Here is an 18677-nt window from a genome sequence, read left to right on the forward strand (position 1 = left end):
GTGATTTGTTTCTGTTCAGAACAAACGTTTATAATTTGTTGTTTTGCTTTTAGTCAATGCTTTCATTCTCTCACCAATAAGCTTGTATCTGCTGTTAAGCCTATATAGGTCAAGGGTGAGGATTGAAAGGTTGGCATGGATGCGTGAATTCTGCCAAATTCTGCAATTTTTTTACTTGACTCATCAGGAAAACCAAGCCATGTAGCAGGCAATCGACGCAACTCGTGGAAATTCTATTTTTAGAAGATCCCCCAAAACTTCGTAAAATATCGAACATTCCCGTTCTGGCCCGAGACGACGCACTTTCATTTTATGTTACAAGCTTTATGATTGGCTACTTATTTAGAGCGAAATCATCTTTTTAGAACACCACATCAACACAAAGTGTCTGTACTAAAGTATGAAAAAGAAAAAATGGGACCCCATCATCAATCATGTACTAAAGAAAGACTTTTAAAAGTAAATTTTAATGTATAAACACTCTATTGGTGTCTGATTCTAATAAAAGAAATAGCCAATCGTGTATGCGCTTATTTGAAGCGCTCTTCTCCCTGCGATTGCTTGTCTTGCTCGATTGGAAATTACATCATGATGGTTTTCACGACTTCATCTCTGTGTTTTCACTGCAATTGTTGCATTCCCTATCAGGACTTTGATGTATTTAAAGTGTTGGTGTGCCGTTGAGCTTCGATTGAGGAGTTATTTCTTTGAAAAAGACTAAAAAGTGTGTTTTGATAGGTTCATATGGTCACGTGACCACTAGTTTGTGAAATGGCGGCTTCCGAAAATTTTCAACATGAGATCTAAAAACACAGTGTATACTGCAAAGGGAGGCCACAGTGATCCGCTGCTCTGGTTCTACTTTCGTTTTGGAATGTCTTAGATACTAATTTGTCTCAGAAAAATGTCAACCAGAGCAAGGCGAGCAAGGGGTCGTCCCCCAAAAACGCCTTTGTCCACGAATCGCACAAATTTTTTGCGAAAACCAAAAGCTTACCAAAATCAGGAGCATGGTATAAACAGTACTGGCAGAGCATCACCCGTCACCCACTACAGATCATCAAGAACCGAGAGAGGACGAGGCCGTGCTGCTGCCAGTCGAGGGAGGCATTTCTTGAGCCAGTTAATAGCAGATGATGATGAAATTTCCTCTCTGCCAGAATTTGAAAATGATAGAGCCAGTGATTTCACAGATTTGGACAATACTGATCATGTGTATGATAATGTTGGATCTGATGCTTCATTTGAGGGTGAATCAGATCAAGAGTCAAGTGATAATGAAAGTTTGAGTACAGTTAGTAGCTCCGTGAGTCGGAGGAAAGTTCTATTGAAAAGACCTAAAACACCGGATATTGGCGACGATAAAGACATTCCAGCCCTGGAATTGCCGTCTAGTGCTACAGATTTGTTGCTTCCCGCGGAGCATATTTTGCAAGCAATTGGAATTTACGAAGTCCTCAGACACTTCAGAACAATTCTTCGTTTATCGCCATTTACATTTGAAGACTTCTGTGCTTCTCTGTTGTCTGATGAGCAAAGCAATCTGCAAGCAGAGATTCACATCACACTGCTTAAAGCTCTTCTACGAGAGGAGGATGCCAGCAATACTACTTTTGGTCCGCAGGATTTGAAAGACAGCATCAATATTTCAATATACTACCTTGATAGTATGACATGGCCTGAAATTATTCGGGCATACTTAGACAGTGAAATGCATCCAGAGTATCGTGCTCATTTATCCATCCTAGAATCTCCTGACTTTCCATTTGTACCATACGCAGAAAAGCTCCAAGTGCTACAGACCTTGACTGACTTATTCCTTGCAGTATCTAAAGTTCGAGAAGAGATCATCAATGAAGGCAATATTCAGTATGATGATCATTGTCGAGCATGCCATAAGTGAGTATCTTTGTTTTGTGATGTCATATCTTGAATTCTGTTCTATTGGCTGCTGTATTATAGTTTTGTGTGTAATATAATTTAAAGATGGTGTAAAAGTCTCAAGTTTTGGTATTCTTTACTCGGTAATTTCTTTCACTCCGGCACACAGAGATGCCGTGCTTTAGGGGTCAAACTACGGTATTTTTTGCTGCAGATCACTCATGTAGCCTCTACAACTGTCGCAAATCAGTAATTTATATCAAGAAAATGCAAAATGACAAACTTATCTCTGAAAAATAAAAATTATAAGGTTAAAACAGGGGGGGGGGGGGGGGGATGCCCCCCCTGTAACCCCCCAAATTTTTCTTTTACTTCAAACCCCCCTCCCGATTGGTTCTAAGTGTGGAAAATTACTACGCTATTAGGTAGTGGATAGTGTGACCTAGATTAAAACCATCAAATGTTTTTAAAAACCAATAATTGGGTGGGAAAAAAAAAAACACCCTGGTTTTTAGCCTGCCCTGCCGGCAAAAAAAGGTTCCCAAAAAAAAAAAATTTTGGGGGGAAAAAGTTTCCCGAAAAAAGACCCCAGATGTAAAAAATCTCCCATATTGGGTTTTGATACTACACAAAAATATCGATTTAACTCTTTAAACATGTCTGGACGGTGGCAGCATCCGGTAGTTGAGGTCTGTAACCATGGTTGGACGCTACCATTGTCTGATACGAAGTTATTATTGTATTATGGTACTGGCAGAGAATAAAAAATACGGGCTAACAAGCCTTTAGTTTGACCCGGAAGTCAAAGATGAGAATGAATTCTACGTCTGGGTAGTGCTTTATATAATCAGTTTGACGCGAAACGAGCGTTTTTTAAAACATAATATGTCGGGTCACATTACCACATACACTAGAGAAAATCACGCGGAAACGTGATTTTAAATTGCATGGTTAAAGATTTAGTTTCCATCGCAAATTAATAATTAATAGATAGTTTTTTCACTAAGAAGCCTAATTGTGTGATTTCCGCACTTTGGGACCATCGGGGGGGTTTCAAAGGGGCATACACACCCGTTTGAAAGTATTAAAATCTGGGGTATTGGGGGGGGGGGGGGGGGGTAATTTGATGTTTTGCTGTTAGGTTTGAAATTTTTTTGAAAATAATTGATCGATTTATAACAGTTTTTAGTGGCCTTATTGATGTGCAGCAAAAAATACTGCAGCACAGTTCCACCCTCGAAGCAGTGCATCTATTCTATGTGCACGTGTGAAAGTAAAATATACACAAGTTTTTATGGCATGCATCGCGTGCACACTGGAAACTTTCAATAGAGAATAAAAATTTGCTTGTTAAGAGTAACGGTAAGGGAGAAAAGCTTGCTATTGTATTAGTTTACAGTGGTGTGGAAATTGCTAACCTTGCATTTTTTGGATGCCCAAAGATATTTTTGAAGTTTGTGCTTTATGAAAGGTTTTTCTGTTGATTCGAACACCGGGAATGAGCTGGGACTTGGAGACAATGGACTTGGGCATGTTAGGTTCTGGTCAGGGTCAGGGCAAGCAAAGTTAAAGGAAAACTTTTACATACCCAGAGTTCCCACCCAACGGGGAAAATAGGAAAAAGCAAAAAATTTCATTTTTACATCAAGCCCAGTTAAGAAAGCACCATGAAAATGGATGGCAACATAAATAAAAAGAAAAAGGAGAAAAAAACCCCTGAAAGTCAAAGGGCGCTCATCATTGCAAATTTGGCAGAATCGTTACGATTTTTGAAAATAGTCTTTACACCTTTGATTCTGATTTTAAAAAATTAACTTTCCTGTATGGCTACCCCAACCCATACCCACCTTTCTTGCATTAAGGAAATAATAGATCCTGGTGGTGACACAATAAGCTGTGGCACATGGCATTACTGTGTTGTGATGCACAATCAGGAGAGAACCAAAGACTTGTGACGCATTCTGTCAGTTTCTTGTTTTTTAAGTCAAGCTGACAGCCAATGACTGCCACCCCCATCATATCTTTTTTTTCCTTTAAATTGCCAACGACGAGCTTGCCGAGACCTATAATTTCTTCATCACGCCTTTGTTAATGGTTTATGTTCATTGTGTGACATGACTCTGTCTTTGACACTTTGGAAGTGGACTATCCACGGCCATATTTTGATCTTGCATAATTTCTCTTCATTTCTTGTCTCTCATTCCTGTCATCTTTAAAAAAGATTCCCTTTGAAAATGATCACATAATAAAATCCAAGAGAAAATCAGGGGGAAAAATGGATAAAATACCTTCTCCTAGTCCTAGGTGAGTTAGAACCCTGTGAAGTATTAACCAGACACAACATGAGATAGCGAATTTGAAAGGCAACCCTGGACCCTCTTTCACTACTTTCAGAGTGATACATGATACAGCATTTATTTTGTTTCATGAAATGAAGTCTCATGATGAATATCATTATATTCTCTCCATAGACTACTTTGGCATCTGCCTTACACATCAGAACAAGTCTTTAAAAAAAAAAAAAATCAAGAGAGGTAAAGAGTTGGAGAGAAGAGAGGGAAGAGAGAGAGAGAGAGGGGGGGGGGTGTATGGTGTCTTCCTTGTTTCCCGTATCACAGTATGCATTCCATTCTATTAATTAAAAAAAAAAGATTTCATATAATGTGAATCGAGCGAACATGAGAACAAAGAAAACCCTCTTTCACATCTTTCAGTGATACATGATACAAATATTTGTTTTGTTTCATGAAATGAAGTCTCTTTCTCTTCCATTTACTTTGGCATAAAAGCTGCCACCACTCATTAGGTAATACATACTACAGTGGAATCCTGTTATAACGAGAGGGAGGGGACCGGTGCGAAATGTCCGTTATAGCAGGATTCTCGTTACAAGGGATCCAGTAATAAATTCAAGGGAAATAGTAAAGCAGGCCTAATAATCTATGAGTTTGGCGTTCTGTTTATTACTTTTTGTATTTCCCCTGACTGATGGTGATTTGTTCAACATGATCTCTAGGTCTAACTTGATAAAAAAAATCGAATCAGGTTTCTTTCTCTAGCACTAGCAATGTTGACAAATCGGCCTTGGCAATCAGAAAGAAGGGGCTCTGGCTCAAGGCTTACTCGCCCGCTGTGTTGTCCCCCACCCCACCACACCCTGTGGTGCGTTGCGTCTGCTTGCTTACGTCACACAGTCACTCCATCCATCTATCACAGCATTGTGACCTCTCCATCCCGCACCAGAGAAGTGAGAGGCACGGTATACCTAGATAATATAGACTGGGCTGGCCTATCATGCGATGCGTTCTGCCACACCCTCCCCATTCGTTCGCTCCGGCCTTCATTGTTGGTTCGCGTGAGCTCTCCCATTCTTTGTTTTGCTGGATCACCAACAACTTTCTCAACTGGCAAGGTTTTATAATATTATGTTTAATTGGTCTGTGCACTGTGCACAGCAGCAGCAATATATTCCGCTAAAATCGACTCGCGTGACGGTCTGATTGCGCAATAGCAGTATTTTGTTTACAAAGATAAAGAAGGAGCAAAAACGGGGTTTTAGAATAATGTCTTTATAACAGACTTTTCGTTGTTTCAGGACTCGTTATAAGTGGACTCCACTGTAATAATTATTATTTATAAGTGCTGTTTTGTTTCTCTATATAATTTAAATATGATATATAGCCAAGCATTTTAAAATAGTTGGATTTCAACAGTTTGGTTAACATGTGTAAAACATAAATTATCAACATAATTTAAACCCACATCCTCCTCAAAATGATCGCAAGAGCTGGTTACCGTCCAAAGTTTTGCGTCTTTGATGAGTCTATAGTTTTTCTCATCATGATATAATTATAATAATTATACGCATGATCTGATGTTTTTTTCCGCACAGGCTTGGAGACCTCCTGTGTTGTGAGACATGTTCTGCTGTTTATCATTTGACTTGTGTTGAGCCTCCTATGCAAGAAGTCCCAGAGGATGACTGGCTTTGCAGTGTATGCAGAGCCCATCAGGTAATAATTTATCCCTATCCGTACGTCGTGTTTTACTATCGTATCCATACGAATGGGGAATTCTCTGCCACCGCTTTCCAAGAGCAAATTGACTTGTTAATCCGATCCGTACGCTTTGCATAGAGCAGTCTGTCAAAATGATTTTTGAGAAATACTGAAAGTTTCAAAGAGATCTTCGTACTAGAAGTATACTAAACTGTACTGTGAAGAATACAACCCTGGGGGTACAAAATGACCCCAGGGCGTATGGATAAGATTAAGAGTTTGTCAGATAGTCAATTAGCCTAGTGTGTTACCATAGTTTGTGGTACTGTAATAGCTGTATACTAGGATGAGAGCACCTTGATAATGTAAGTCAATTGTAAAATTATTTTTTTTGAAGTAGAAACTGCCAATTTCAAAGTCCTTCTGTTTCTGGTTCTGAAAGCGGGCTGTACAAACAACCCTCTTCTCATAAACTGAATGCCAAAGTCTTTCTCATTCTTTTAGATGCTTTTCAAGTTATTGAATGTAAAAAAAAAATTGTACTGAATGGTAAAATTTCAATTTGTTGTATTTATGCACTTACAGGTGAAGGGAGTCACTGATTGTGTGTCGGAGGCAGAGAAAAGTGGGCTCTTGAGCAGACAGGAGCCCATTGGCTATGACAGACATGCTCGAAAGTACTGGTTCCTGTGTCGCAGAATCATTGTGTAAGTACAAAGGAAGCTTATTGATTTTATGTAGTACCCCAGTTTTATTTCACACAACAGAAATGTAATATGATTTGATTTTGCACAGCTTTAGTTTTATCAATTTTTGAGCATCACCAGCAAGCTTTGTGGATTCAATTACGAACTATCATTTGGTTTTATAGATAATGCTACCTTAGGATAGATTGTGCACATTGAAAAGCGCGAGAGGTACGAGGGACATCCAGAAAGTCGTTTTCACATCTCTCTGAACTGGGTTAGGATATTCCCGATTTTGCACCAGGGTGAGTTGATATGTTCAATACTGAACCGGAAAGAGCCCTCAGCATCCCTCTTGCCGTTGTAAACAACAGTCTACAACGCTTGTCACACCCATTTTTTTCCCCACCAGTTTACACAGCCACATTCTGTATGAAACCTCCTACACCCTTTTGAAGCTTCAACATGTCTTCCAAGATTGAAAATTATGCTGACAGAAAATTCGGTCTGTTATTTGTTTTCGGACTGCAAAGAACACGAAGCCTAGCGACATTCACAGGCAGATTTCAGAAGTGTATGGTGAAAATGCAATGGGCGAAAGCAAGGTGCGGAAATGGGTTAGCATGTTTCAAGAGGGACAAGAAAATTTACATAATGAACCCAGGAGTGGGCGTCCATCTTTGGTCCAATGATTTGATAAACGAAATTAACATTAAGGTAAAGGAAGACAGGCATTTTACCCTTTCCTCACTGTCTTCAAACTTTCCTGAGATTTCAATGTCGCTTCTGCATGAAATCATCACTGACCATTTGGGTTATCGAAAGGTGTGCTCACGCTGGGTACCCACGCAGCTGACACAAGCGCATAAGGATCAACGGGCTGCCAGCACGTTACAATGACGAAGGAGATTACTTTCTTACTCATAATACATTATATTGTGACGGGGAGGAAACCTGGTTGCCCCACTCCACGCCCGAGTCAAAGCAGCAGTCGATGCAGTGGAAGCATACGGACTCTCCCCAGCCAAAAACGTTCAAGCAGGCTGCGTCAGGGGAAAAAGTCATGTGTTCAGTTTTTTGGGACAGGCAAGGAGTTCTTTTAGTCAAATTTTTGGGAAATGGGATGACAATTTACTCTGATGTGTACTGCAATACACTTTAAAAATGCGTAGAGCGATTCGAAACAAAAGACGCGGAATGCTTTAGAGACGCCGTTGTTCTGCTTCACAACAATGCAACTCTTCACAAGTCTGCACAGACACAAAACATGATCGCCTTCTCCGGATGGGAATTGTTGAAGCACCCATTATACAGCCCAGATTTGGCTCAGAGTGACTTTCATCTGTTCCTGCATTTCAAAAAGTTTTTGGCCGGGCAGGACTTCAACTCAGACGCTGATCTCACAGCAGAGACTCGACATTGGCTGACATCGCAGGCGGCAGCTTTCTACGATGAGGGCATTCAGAAGCTCGTCCCACGCTTTGACAAATGCCTCAACAGTTCTGGTGACAACGTGGAGAAGTAGTCAAATGTATGAGGTATTCAAAAATTAATCGTTTTGATAGGGAAAATTATTTCTTTTATAATTATTAAAAAATGGTACTTACTTTCTGGACATCCCTCGCATGTAAGTTTTTTCTCTTATTTTTCTTTACTATTGTGTGCTATGAATAGCCAGCAATGGCTTTTACAGTTTCATGAATATGAAAGTCTAAAGGTCCTGCACACGTGGTACGTGGTATATAAATGGATTCTGTGGTTGTAAAGATGAGCAGTGAAAGCCACACCATGTGAAATACTGTAAGGCGGCTGTCTCAAACATGAGTTGATTCATCTGCATACAACAAACTTCTTCTGAAAGACAAAATTAAAGTAAACGCAGATACAATTTAGTTGATATTTCCAATGTGTTATGTCAGCCTTTGATATATTTGAGTGTTGTGAACATTTAAGTACAAAAGGGTGCTCTCGTGGCCTAGAGGTTAAGGTGTTGGCCTCTCATTCAAAGGTCCGGGGTTCTAATCTGAGGAACGACAGAAACATTTTATTCTCTAAAATTGTCTCCTTTCACCCCTTTCCCTGCTCTGTAGCAGTGCTCTGTCGTCTGCTTTTCTACACTATACCTTCTCGGACAAGGGCGAAATATCACTGAGGGCCTGTGTACAAGTTGCGCACGTTAAAGATCCCTTGGATGGTCTTAAATCGATAAGAGTTGGCTTCGGCCGCCACCTGCGCAAAATTCAAAATTTCCTACAAATTGAAAAAGTTTAATGTATCCCGTGAGCTCATATGACCTTATACAGTTGCAAGCGCCGTAAAGCACGTAGCAAAAAAAAAAAAGAAGTACAAAATTTTAAGTGTTTTCGTTTTTTTCATATATTTATGTTTAGTTGTTCATGTTCATGTTTTTTTTTTTTTTTTTTTGGTGTGTTCCCAGGGAGAGTGAAAGTGAGACACGCTATTACAGCACCAAGTTCCAGCTGGAGGAGCTGTTGGAGAGTTTGGATCCCAACTGGGAGGGTGACCTCATCTCTTATGTCAACGAAATGAAAGATGACATTTTGAAGCAGATGACCTTTACTGAAGAGCTCACAAATTCCTCAAAGGGAAGTCGCAAGTCAATGATGGAAATTGAAAATGGTCAGTGTTTGTTAAATATATATCAGGAATTGTACATCTAGAGGTCCTTATCAAAACCAATAAAAATATGAATTTCATTCATTTTTTTTCCCGTGCAGCCTCATTAAAAAATTTTTTTCCATTTCGGCCTATATTTGTAAGTTAGATTTCCGCTTTCACCAAGTCTGTATCATTTTTTAAAACATAAAGTAAGATTAACATCTTTTTTTTATACTCATGTGTGTTTATAAAAAGAAGCAGAGGAAGTATCACTGTGCTAAAGTTGTCTTGCTTTAGTGTGTTGTTTTTATTTTGAATAATGCATTTGATGATTCTTTATTGATGTCATTGGCTTTCTTGATTTGTTCAGTTTTGTAACAAATTGATGCTTTCAAGTCTTTTTTTTTTTCATGTTTAGTATGTTTTTAAGAATGCTTTGATTATTTTATCTTTACTCCCTATAGCTCAACTTATCAAAGTTCAAGCAGAAAGAGCATTGAAGAAAGCCAGGGAAGAAGAGGAACGTAAGGCAAAAGAAGAAGAGGAAAAGAAGAAGAAGGAGGAGGAAGAGCTTAAGAAGAAAGAAGCAGAGGAAAATCAGGAGGAGGAGTCTGGGAGCACTGAGAAAGAGAAGGAAGACTCGGATGAAGCAGAGATCGAGGTATATGTTGTTTTAAATAGTTTTAATTTAGGTTTTTGTATTTTTGGGAGATGGTATGTCTTGTTTTAGTTCAATGTGAGTAATCGGTGTCAGTGCTTTGATTAGTATGTATATATGTTCATGTATAAAATATGACTTAATATTACTAAATTCATAAATTCATATATATGTTACTACTCCTCTCCTTTCCAATCCAGCTGATGTTTGCTGAGTACTCGTATTGGAACAGCTCCTACTTTTTTTCCTTTTTTGTGTTAATTTATCATATTCTGTTCCTGACAAAATGTGTCTGTTATCGTGCTGTCTCACAGAAAGCTTAGGATTAATTCTCCCATTCCTGTATCTAGTATTGCAATCATTTGTACTTGATAAAACATATCCCAAACCTCCTCATGTCAAGAAAACAAGTCTTTGAGCTTTCTGTGTAGTAGCAGTAGTGGATGCCAGCCAATGAAAGAAAAGAATGACTGCCCATTAAATTCAGTTTCATAATATAAAACTTTTTTCCTTTTCAGAAATCAGAAGTTGTTGAATCAGAGTCTGAAGTTACTTTGCAGACAGAGGAAACCGCAAGCACTGTGAAAAAGAGTAGTTCAGGAGACACTCAAACCACTGAGATAGTGGAGACGACCACCTCAACTACCACTGTGACCACTGTCAAATCCACCACCACAACCACCACCAAATCACTGTCCGATTCAGAAAATGAAAACGATGATGTCAGTGATGAGCCACCTGCAAAAGTAGCTAAACTCGACGATGAGACAGCAACTAGTAAAATGGCTGGGGATGGAGATAAGTCAACTGGTGATAGTGCTGAGAAAGATGCAGGGACCAATACGGTGGAAAATAGTGGCGACAAAAGTAAAGAGGACAGTAAAATCGTCCTGAGCAGTAAGTCTGCTTTAGCAGAAGCCATAAAAGCCAGTAGCGACGGAAAACCAAAAGTGATAAACTTGCAGTCCCTTCTTCCAGCGGCCAGACAGACACTGCTCAATGTGGTGGACAAGAGTGGTGAGGAGAGCAAAAACGATGCCAGCACTAAGACTGTGCTTCTGGTGAACAGGGAGGGAGGGAAAGTTACATTACAAGTGCAACGGCAGCCGGTTAGTAAAGAAGATGGGAGCTCTGACTCGACCGTCACACACACCACTACCTCAACAACCGTGAATGCCACTGAGTCAAGAAAAATGCTCACTAGGTCTAAGACTGGCTCCCTAACACCCAAGCTGTTCACTGATTCTATCACCATGACAACCAGCTCTTTGAAAACGTCTGGGAAAAGTTCGGAGGATGTGCTTGTAATGAACAAGGATGGGGAGGTAACTCGTGTCAGCCGAGGGAAGGTCTCTCTTGCCAGCAGTTTGGCGCATCAGTCTGTCTTCTTCAAGCTAGGTGAGTGTCACTTCTCACGTAATGAAAACTCTTTTGTCTCCCGCTAGTTGCATATTCACAGTTTTGTATGTTATCATTCATGCGGCAATGAACACACCAACTTTGTTTCAGGGTCATGAAAAGACAAGATGCAGCTTCTCTTCAATTGTTGTGTAGTTCTCTGTGTCTGTCTCGGAGAGAGAGAAGGGTAGCTGCATTATGTTGGCATGGAATATTAGCTTTTTGGACAGGTTTATATTGCTAGAGAAATGATAACAGATTGAATGGTGCTGTCATTTTGACATCTAAGAAATTCTTTTTAGATTCTTGAATGAAAACAATCCTTTTTTAGTTTTAAGCTGATTCTTTGCTTATTAAATTATTTGTATACCAAAGGGGTGTGTGACTGATGTAAAATTATGCCCTCAGCATTTTACCCTTTAATGCCTTTATGTTGTTGATGTATGTGTATTTGATCTATCATAGTTCTTTTAATATTTTTTGGAAAATTTCAAAAGATTTCATTTTGAATGCACAGATTAACCATTCATTTGATAAGTTTTTGGCACAATCGACAACATATTCATGACATTATGTCATTTGGTTTAGTCCTTTGTATGATTTGTGCACTTCGAATAATCCGATGTCTTTTTGGCTCTCCTTTATTCTATTATATCAATGGGGCTAGTCTTTTCACTGTGGCAAATTTGAATATGAGGCAATGTTTTGAAAATGGACAAAGTTGGTAATGGCGATTTTGTGATCTACCCCTTTTTTTTAATGCAAGTACTGTTTCTGTGCAGTATTAATTTTATTCTAATGCACCCAGGATATATTATGGTGACAAGACTTGATTTGTATTTGTTAGGTGCTGAAGGGTCGTTCAAGCAGTTCCAGAACCAGTACACGACCAATACGCTGGCCCTGAACAAGCATCAGCACAACGAGGAGAGGGATAAGAGGCGCCATCTTAGCCACAAGTTCTCCCTCACTCAGACTTCAGAGTTCAAGTGGAACGGCAACATCGTGGGCAACAAGATGAGCACGTTGGCCACACTGCGCCTCACCATCACCACTCTGGAGGGAAACGTTCAGGTGAAGTGAAAGACTGTTCTTTGTTTTTTTCTCAGATACATCTTTTTATCTACAACCGTGTAAGAAAGATTGCGCTTGTAGATGATAAAGTTCTTTCTTGTCTTATTACTTTTCTTTTTCAAAGCGTTGTTATTAACCCAGTACTGACTGAAGTGTCTTTAGGCCATTCCCAAAGAGGGGACATTTCTCGTTCAAGCATAGTAGAATTGTAAATGGGCTGACTCATGTCACGCTCATAATTGTGCCTGATCTACAACAGGGAACTGCTGCTTTTTCTTTCCTGATCCTTACTATTGTCGTTTTCCTCTACTTCTTTAGTATGTTTGTCACTCTCTTGTGACCTGCCATTTTGGGCGCCTTGATAGTCAAAGCAGACCTTGTGCTGTTGAAGCTAGAGAGGTGAGCAGTCTAAGTCTGATTCCCTGTAAAGACATCTCTGTTGACACCCACTCCTTGGGGCTCATATGACCTTATGCAGTTGCGAGCGCCGTAAAACCCTGTACTATAGAAAAATACTACTACCCAGTGTCTATAATGTAGTTATTTGCTTCACTGTCAGAAGCAGGAGAACCAAGTTTGATTTGCATATGGGGAGATGCTTTTATTGAGTTTTCCAATTTTTCTGTTGGGATGTTGTATCCCTTTCAGCCTGGGTAGGCCATGACAGTCAGGGTTGAAAGCTCGCCTACTAAATGATCTAAATTGTGTCGATGAAGACGTAAAAGCACATACTTTTAAAAAAAATAGGATTCCATTATTTGTTTGTTCATCATCTTTTGTTTTCATGGTAATCTCTGTAGCTTGAATGTTGAAATTTTAGCTGTCATGCTCCTTTTTTGCTCCACCATTCCCGGTTTAATGAAGGTGGGTGTTCAGTTTGTCTTTGTTCATCCGTAATTGGCAATTATGTTGTGTTGCATTAATAGATAAAAATCAAATTTAGACAGACAATTCTACCGGAGTGTTTTTTGTTTCTATTGTACAGTTCATAGAATTAGATTTCTGTATCCTGAAGAGAACTCTAAAAGTGTCTTTTGTTGTTTTTTTTACAGGCTCCCTTCTTGCATTCTAATTGGCCGAATCACCGGCAGAACTGGCAGAAAGCAGTGCAGATGTGTCAGAGCCCACGTGACTTTGCTCTGGCATTGACCATTCTAGAAGCTTGTATCAAGCCGTGTGTATTCAACCCTGTTTGGCACGAGTCACTTGGTGAGTTCTGTGTTGCAGCTTCATGTGTTATAGTGTGGTCTGTTTTTTTCGTGCTTTTCACGGCAACAAAGTTATTCACGAAGAGGGACCTAGTGTTTTCATTGAAAAGGGTCGAGCCATGATGACTTGGGAAAACTTCGGAAGCGAGCCAAGTTCCGGGGGGGGGGGGTTATTTTAGCATGGTACCAAGCTTTAGGATAGCTTGCTCCCCTCTGCTGCATCTTTAAGGTGAAATTATTAAGGGAGTGTCTCTTTAAGGGATATTCGTCAGATTTTACCACCAAAGTAAAGAATGTTCCAGGAACATTTCTTTGTTGGTTGCCCAGTAAGTTCCTGAAACATAATCAGGTCCGCCTGAAAGGAAAAATTACTTTCTTGGTAAATATGTTTCTAGCGTAAGATGAACTAAGACAAAAATGTTTAAACAGTTGTAGTTGTATTTCTTACTTTCTTCATCTGAAGTGTTCACACTGAGAATACCCACCCCTCCTTCCCACATGTAGTTATTTAAAGTGTTTGGGTTTTTTTTGCACATCACAATAGGTTATCTGTAGTTTATGTACCTTAGTAGTTTGTATTTATGCTATTGCATATTCATGCCCTATCACTGCACAATGTTAATTCGTCCAGGTCATCTCCGCTTGAACCGAATCACTGTGGCCGACAGAGAGGAGTGGAAGAAGAAGGAGAAGGAGCAAAGACGAAGAAAAGAGGATGAAGAGGAAGTGAGGCCAGTTGTGTGGATCAAGTACACCATGGGTTTAAAACATCAGGTAATTTTTTTTCTTGGTTTTTGTGTTGTTTGATTCCCCACTAGGAGCAACACAGAAAGGTCATTCACATGGCAGATTACTTTGTTTGGTGGTTTGAGCAAAAAAAAAGAAAGGATGAGATTAACACATTACACCCTAACTCGCCCGCGAATTCCCTTATGTGCTCCACCCTGACTCGCCCGGAACCGCCTGCGCTGACCTAGCGTCTTTAGAAATGAATCTGGGGCCAAGATTTTGATTTGCATAGTTATTGCAAAAAGTTTCTTCTTTCGTTTGATACCGAAACAAAATTTTTCAGGCTAGTAGGTTTAGTATTGGAGCCCCACGAAGTGCGATCGTGTTACCGACACTTCGAAGGTGTCTCGACTTGTTGAAAAGCGACACAATTGAGTTCGAAAAAAGGAAATAACGATGGATTTGAGCAAAAACAAGCATATGACAAATCAGATGACTCAGATTTTGATGAAAACATTGTAGCAAGAGTTAGGGGCAATTCAGATTGATCAGACGTAGAAAATCTAGAATTTAGATCTAGGGCCTGACTGCGAGGCTGAGAGTGGCAGTGATGGGTTGGACACCCCGATTGAACTAAAGTTAGAACATTTCCAACAGTTTGCGCATACATAAAGTTATATATTTCTGAAACTTCATTCATTTTTCGTTTTAACTTTTATTTTTTCAGGATTTTTGGAATTTGTTTAGTATTTTTAAAATGTGTTTTTTAAAGGCTTGTATCCCCTTGCTTAGGATCTAACAATGGACTTCCCGTCCAGACCCTTAGGGTGTAATGTGTTTAAGTGAATTCCGTTCATGTGTATTTGTTGTATGTCATTTTTAGATAAGACTTGTTTCAATTCCTACTGATTTTTGTATTTTAGCAGAGAGGGTACTAATGTGTGTTGCTAGGGGGGAGGGTAACATGTTGTAAAGGTAAGAAAATCAAACACTAACAAGGTAATTGTACAAAGTCTTTCATGGTATGTTTCCCTCAGAGATTTTCAATTGTTGCAGAATTTGAAGTTCACTATTCAAATTTGTGCTGGGTTAAAGAATGTTTTGCATATTTTTTTGCTCTAAAATATCAGTGCAGTAAAATGCGATGCTCTACGCGATCTACTGTAGTTATTGTAGCTGATTTTTGTGCAGTCCTTTTCTCACTGCCATAACAAATTGACCATTTGGAGTTGGCATTATAGCCCATTTTTTCCCATGCTGCTACAAATCATGTCCTTGCGGTTCAGTAAGATTACTATGTCTCATTTGCATTTGTATAATAATGTTTTTGTGCATAATTTTTTCCCCTGAAATATAATAACAAATTATAATGTGATTTTTTTTGTCAGGTATGGAAGCAAAAGGGTGAGGAGTACCGCGTCACGGGGGGAAATGGCTGGCAGTGGACGAGTGCTGTCCGCAACTTCAAGGAGGTTCCTCAGGACACAGTTGGCCTGCGACTTGTTGCTCAGAGACTCAAGAACCGTAAAGTCAAGGCTGCTAAAGCTGCTAGCAAGGGTTCTAAGTCCAGTGACAATGACGATGGGGCTGAGGAGGAGGAGAAAATGGAGGTGGAGGATAGTTCTGGGGAAGGAGCAACAGAAACAGAGGCTGCATCTGAGACAAAACCGGATTCTGAGCAGCCGAAAGTGAAAGAAGAGGCTATGGATGTTGATGAAAGTGACAAAGTTGACAGTGACACAAAAAGCTCAAGCATGGAAGATGGCAGCGCTGAAGACAAAAGCTCTAATGCTGAAGAGAAAAGCTCGACTAAAACAGAGGCAGATACTGAGATAAAAATGGATGTGGGCGAGGAGCAAGTTAAAGATACTCCAAGAAGTAGTAGGCGAGTAAGCACACTGCCTGTAAAGAAGGAAGTAAAATCTGCATCCCTGAGAGACCAGCGAAGGCAGTCAGCAGTCGATAATTTCTTGTCCTTCATGAAAGAGAAGTATTTGGAAGAGAAAGACAATGTTCTAGCCCTGGAGCTGTTGAAACAACATCCACCAAAAGTTGATGTAGAGGTGATCAATGTCTGCGATGCAATACAGAAGCGTACCCACTACCCAAAAGTCACCAAACCTTACTCAAAGTTGGATAATCTCCTTGAGCGTCGTATGAAGCAAGATGAGTTTGAACGCAAGCAGAGAATGAGCATTGAGACTCAAATTGCTCTCAAAATGAAACTCAACCAAGCCATTGATGCTGCCAAGAAAAAGAAAGCAGAGGAAGAGAAGAAGGCTAATGTTGTTAAAGGAGATGCTGAACTTGTGAATGGAGAAGTGGATGACTCGCCCTTATCTTCAAAGTTGGCATCAACAAAACCGCAGTACTCGTGCTACTCTGTGTTGTGCCGCAGCAAAGACAAAAGCGTCTACTCCCGTTGTTACTCCCCAGCCTGTCAGCTGAGCAAGCAGTTGGAAGAGAAGAGTTTGAAGCCCTCTGTGTCTGACGGGTCGTTGAGTAAGGACAGTGTTGAGGAGGATTCTGTTGGCAGAAGCAGTAAGGAGAGCACCCCTTCCGAGACTGCCCTGGCAGATGATACTGACCGGAGTGCAAGCCCAGAGGAGAAAGAAAAGGGGGAAGGCATGGACTCCTTTGATATGGAAGATGATAGTAGTAAAAAGGAAGATGATACGGACAAAATAGAAATGAAAGACGAAGGAACTAGTGCCAATATTGGGGATGCGAACACGGAAGAGGAAGATGTTGACATAGAAGGTGATATCAACAAAGACAGCGCCTCTGGTTTGAAACTAGGATTGGGGTCCTCGCAAGTAAAATCAAAGTCTGACGTTAACAAAGGTACTTCTTCTGGTTCTCAAACTGAAATCTCCAGCCAGAAAGAATCTGCTGGGGCGAGTTCCTCTCCCAACGAAAAATCTTTAGATGATGCACCTAACAAGGGTGCTTCTGTGTCTGACATTGTCAAGAACTTGGTGATCAAAACCATGGCGGAGAAGGCAGCATCGGGCAAAGGACCTGCTCTTTCAGCACAAGCTCTGACCGTCAGTGTTGAGGAGCTTGAGTCCCGACTGCCTCCAAAGCGTAGTACATCAGACAAATTCAAGTTGGCGAAATTCACCAGAATTTCCACTAAAAAGGGAGCCAGGGTGTCCAAGCATGGTCGCCTCCCTATGTGTCACAAGTTTGAGACCCCTTCCAAGAAAAGGAGTGTTCTGATTCTGGATAGGAATGAGCTGCGGAAAATTGCACGCCAGGGTGCGAAACGGGAGAGTGTGATGTTCAACTACAACTGCAAAATGAACAATGTGTGCTGGCCCTATCCTTGTCCACGGCCAGTGTTCAAGACTGCATGGCGTTTCCGCACAATGACCCTTCAGTCTCTCTCTGCTGCTGCCCTGCAGCTTCGTATCCTGTGGGCATGTATCAGGTATGTTGGTCTCGTGATATTTGTTGTTTCTTTTGTTCAAAGCAAGACATTGGCTTTTGTTGTGTAAAATAACTTCTTTGAATTTACTTTTGACATTGGTGGGTGGTTGGCTGGTGTTGTGTATGGTTTGCTCCTTCTTTCCCATTAAATCATCCTTATCTCTCCTCCTACTTTTTTGAGTATGCTACTTTCTTGTAACACCTCTAATCTTCGGTACTTAATTGATCTTATTGTGTTGCAAGTGCCATAAAACTGTTTCAAAAACTAAACTTTTTACATCGAAATAAAGTAATAAAGGTAAGAACACTTTAGTTTGTCTCATAGGGAAATACATGTTTAATTGTGTGAATCATTTTTGTCACATACTAAATTCCGCAACAGCTCTCATGTGACAATTCAAATAGAATTTAAAACAAATCTGATCATAGAAATCTGATATTCTGTGAAAACTATATCTTGTTTGAATTCAGACGCTCTCGTAAAGTATGTGGCTTTATTTATGTATTACTTTTTTTTACAGGTGGGATGACATGGCTGCCAAGCCCCCTGCAGGGGGGACAAACACTGTCTCGACAGAGACTGAAATTACGACCACTGAACTTCTCAAACGTCGAGAAGTGGGCGTTGATGGTCTGCGCTCAGAGTTTCTGGTCAGGAAGATAGTAGTGCCACTGGGTGTACCAGACAAGCCCAAAGGTAAGTTGTCTTGTGACTCTGACAGTTTTCATTTTTGTTACTTGGAGAGCAAACTTGGGTTTGAGCTGTTCTTACTCTGGCTAAACTTGTAACACTTTTGACTGGAGGTTAATAGAAGACTGTTCATCAATTTACTTATTTGTTCCCCGTAAAAACGATATGAATAAAAGGTTTTTGAAATATTATAAGCGTGCTATGTAGCTATGTCTTTCTTTTTCGAAGGGTTCTTTTCTTGGGGGGGGGGGTCCCAGCTTCTTTTAATACACTCTGCATTGTCTTTATGTATGGGTGGTTGGC

The 18677-nt window shown here is 40.2% G+C and overlaps 1 protein-coding gene across 1 annotated transcript in view; it reads left to right on the top strand.

The window, feature by feature from the left end:
• The first annotated feature begins 219 nt into the window (after positions 1–219).
• Positions 220–18677, top strand: part of LOC101856881 (nucleosome-remodeling factor subunit NURF301) — a 32133-nt gene continuing 13675 nt past the window's right edge. Inside the window, exons 1-11 of the mRNA XM_005095786.3 lie at positions 220–1899; positions 5774–5894; positions 6465–6586; positions 9003–9205; positions 9649–9845; positions 10361–11240; positions 12088–12314; positions 13367–13523; positions 14154–14296; positions 15640–17684; positions 18205–18380. Of these exons, the coding sequence (XP_005095843.3) occupies positions 905–1899; positions 5774–5894; positions 6465–6586; positions 9003–9205; positions 9649–9845; positions 10361–11240; positions 12088–12314; positions 13367–13523; positions 14154–14296; positions 15640–17684; positions 18205–18380 (5266 nt within the window). The 5' untranslated portion in view covers positions 220–904. The remainder of the gene's footprint in view (positions 1900–5773; positions 5895–6464; positions 6587–9002; positions 9206–9648; positions 9846–10360; positions 11241–12087; positions 12315–13366; positions 13524–14153; positions 14297–15639; positions 17685–18204; positions 18381–18677) is intronic.

The sequence above is a fragment of the Aplysia californica genome, unplaced genomic scaffold (genome assembly GCF_000002075.1).
Source record: "Aplysia californica isolate F4 #8 unplaced genomic scaffold, AplCal3.0 scaffold00113, whole genome shotgun sequence".
NCBI lineage: Eukaryota > Metazoa > Mollusca > Gastropoda > Aplysiida > Aplysiidae > Aplysia > Aplysia californica.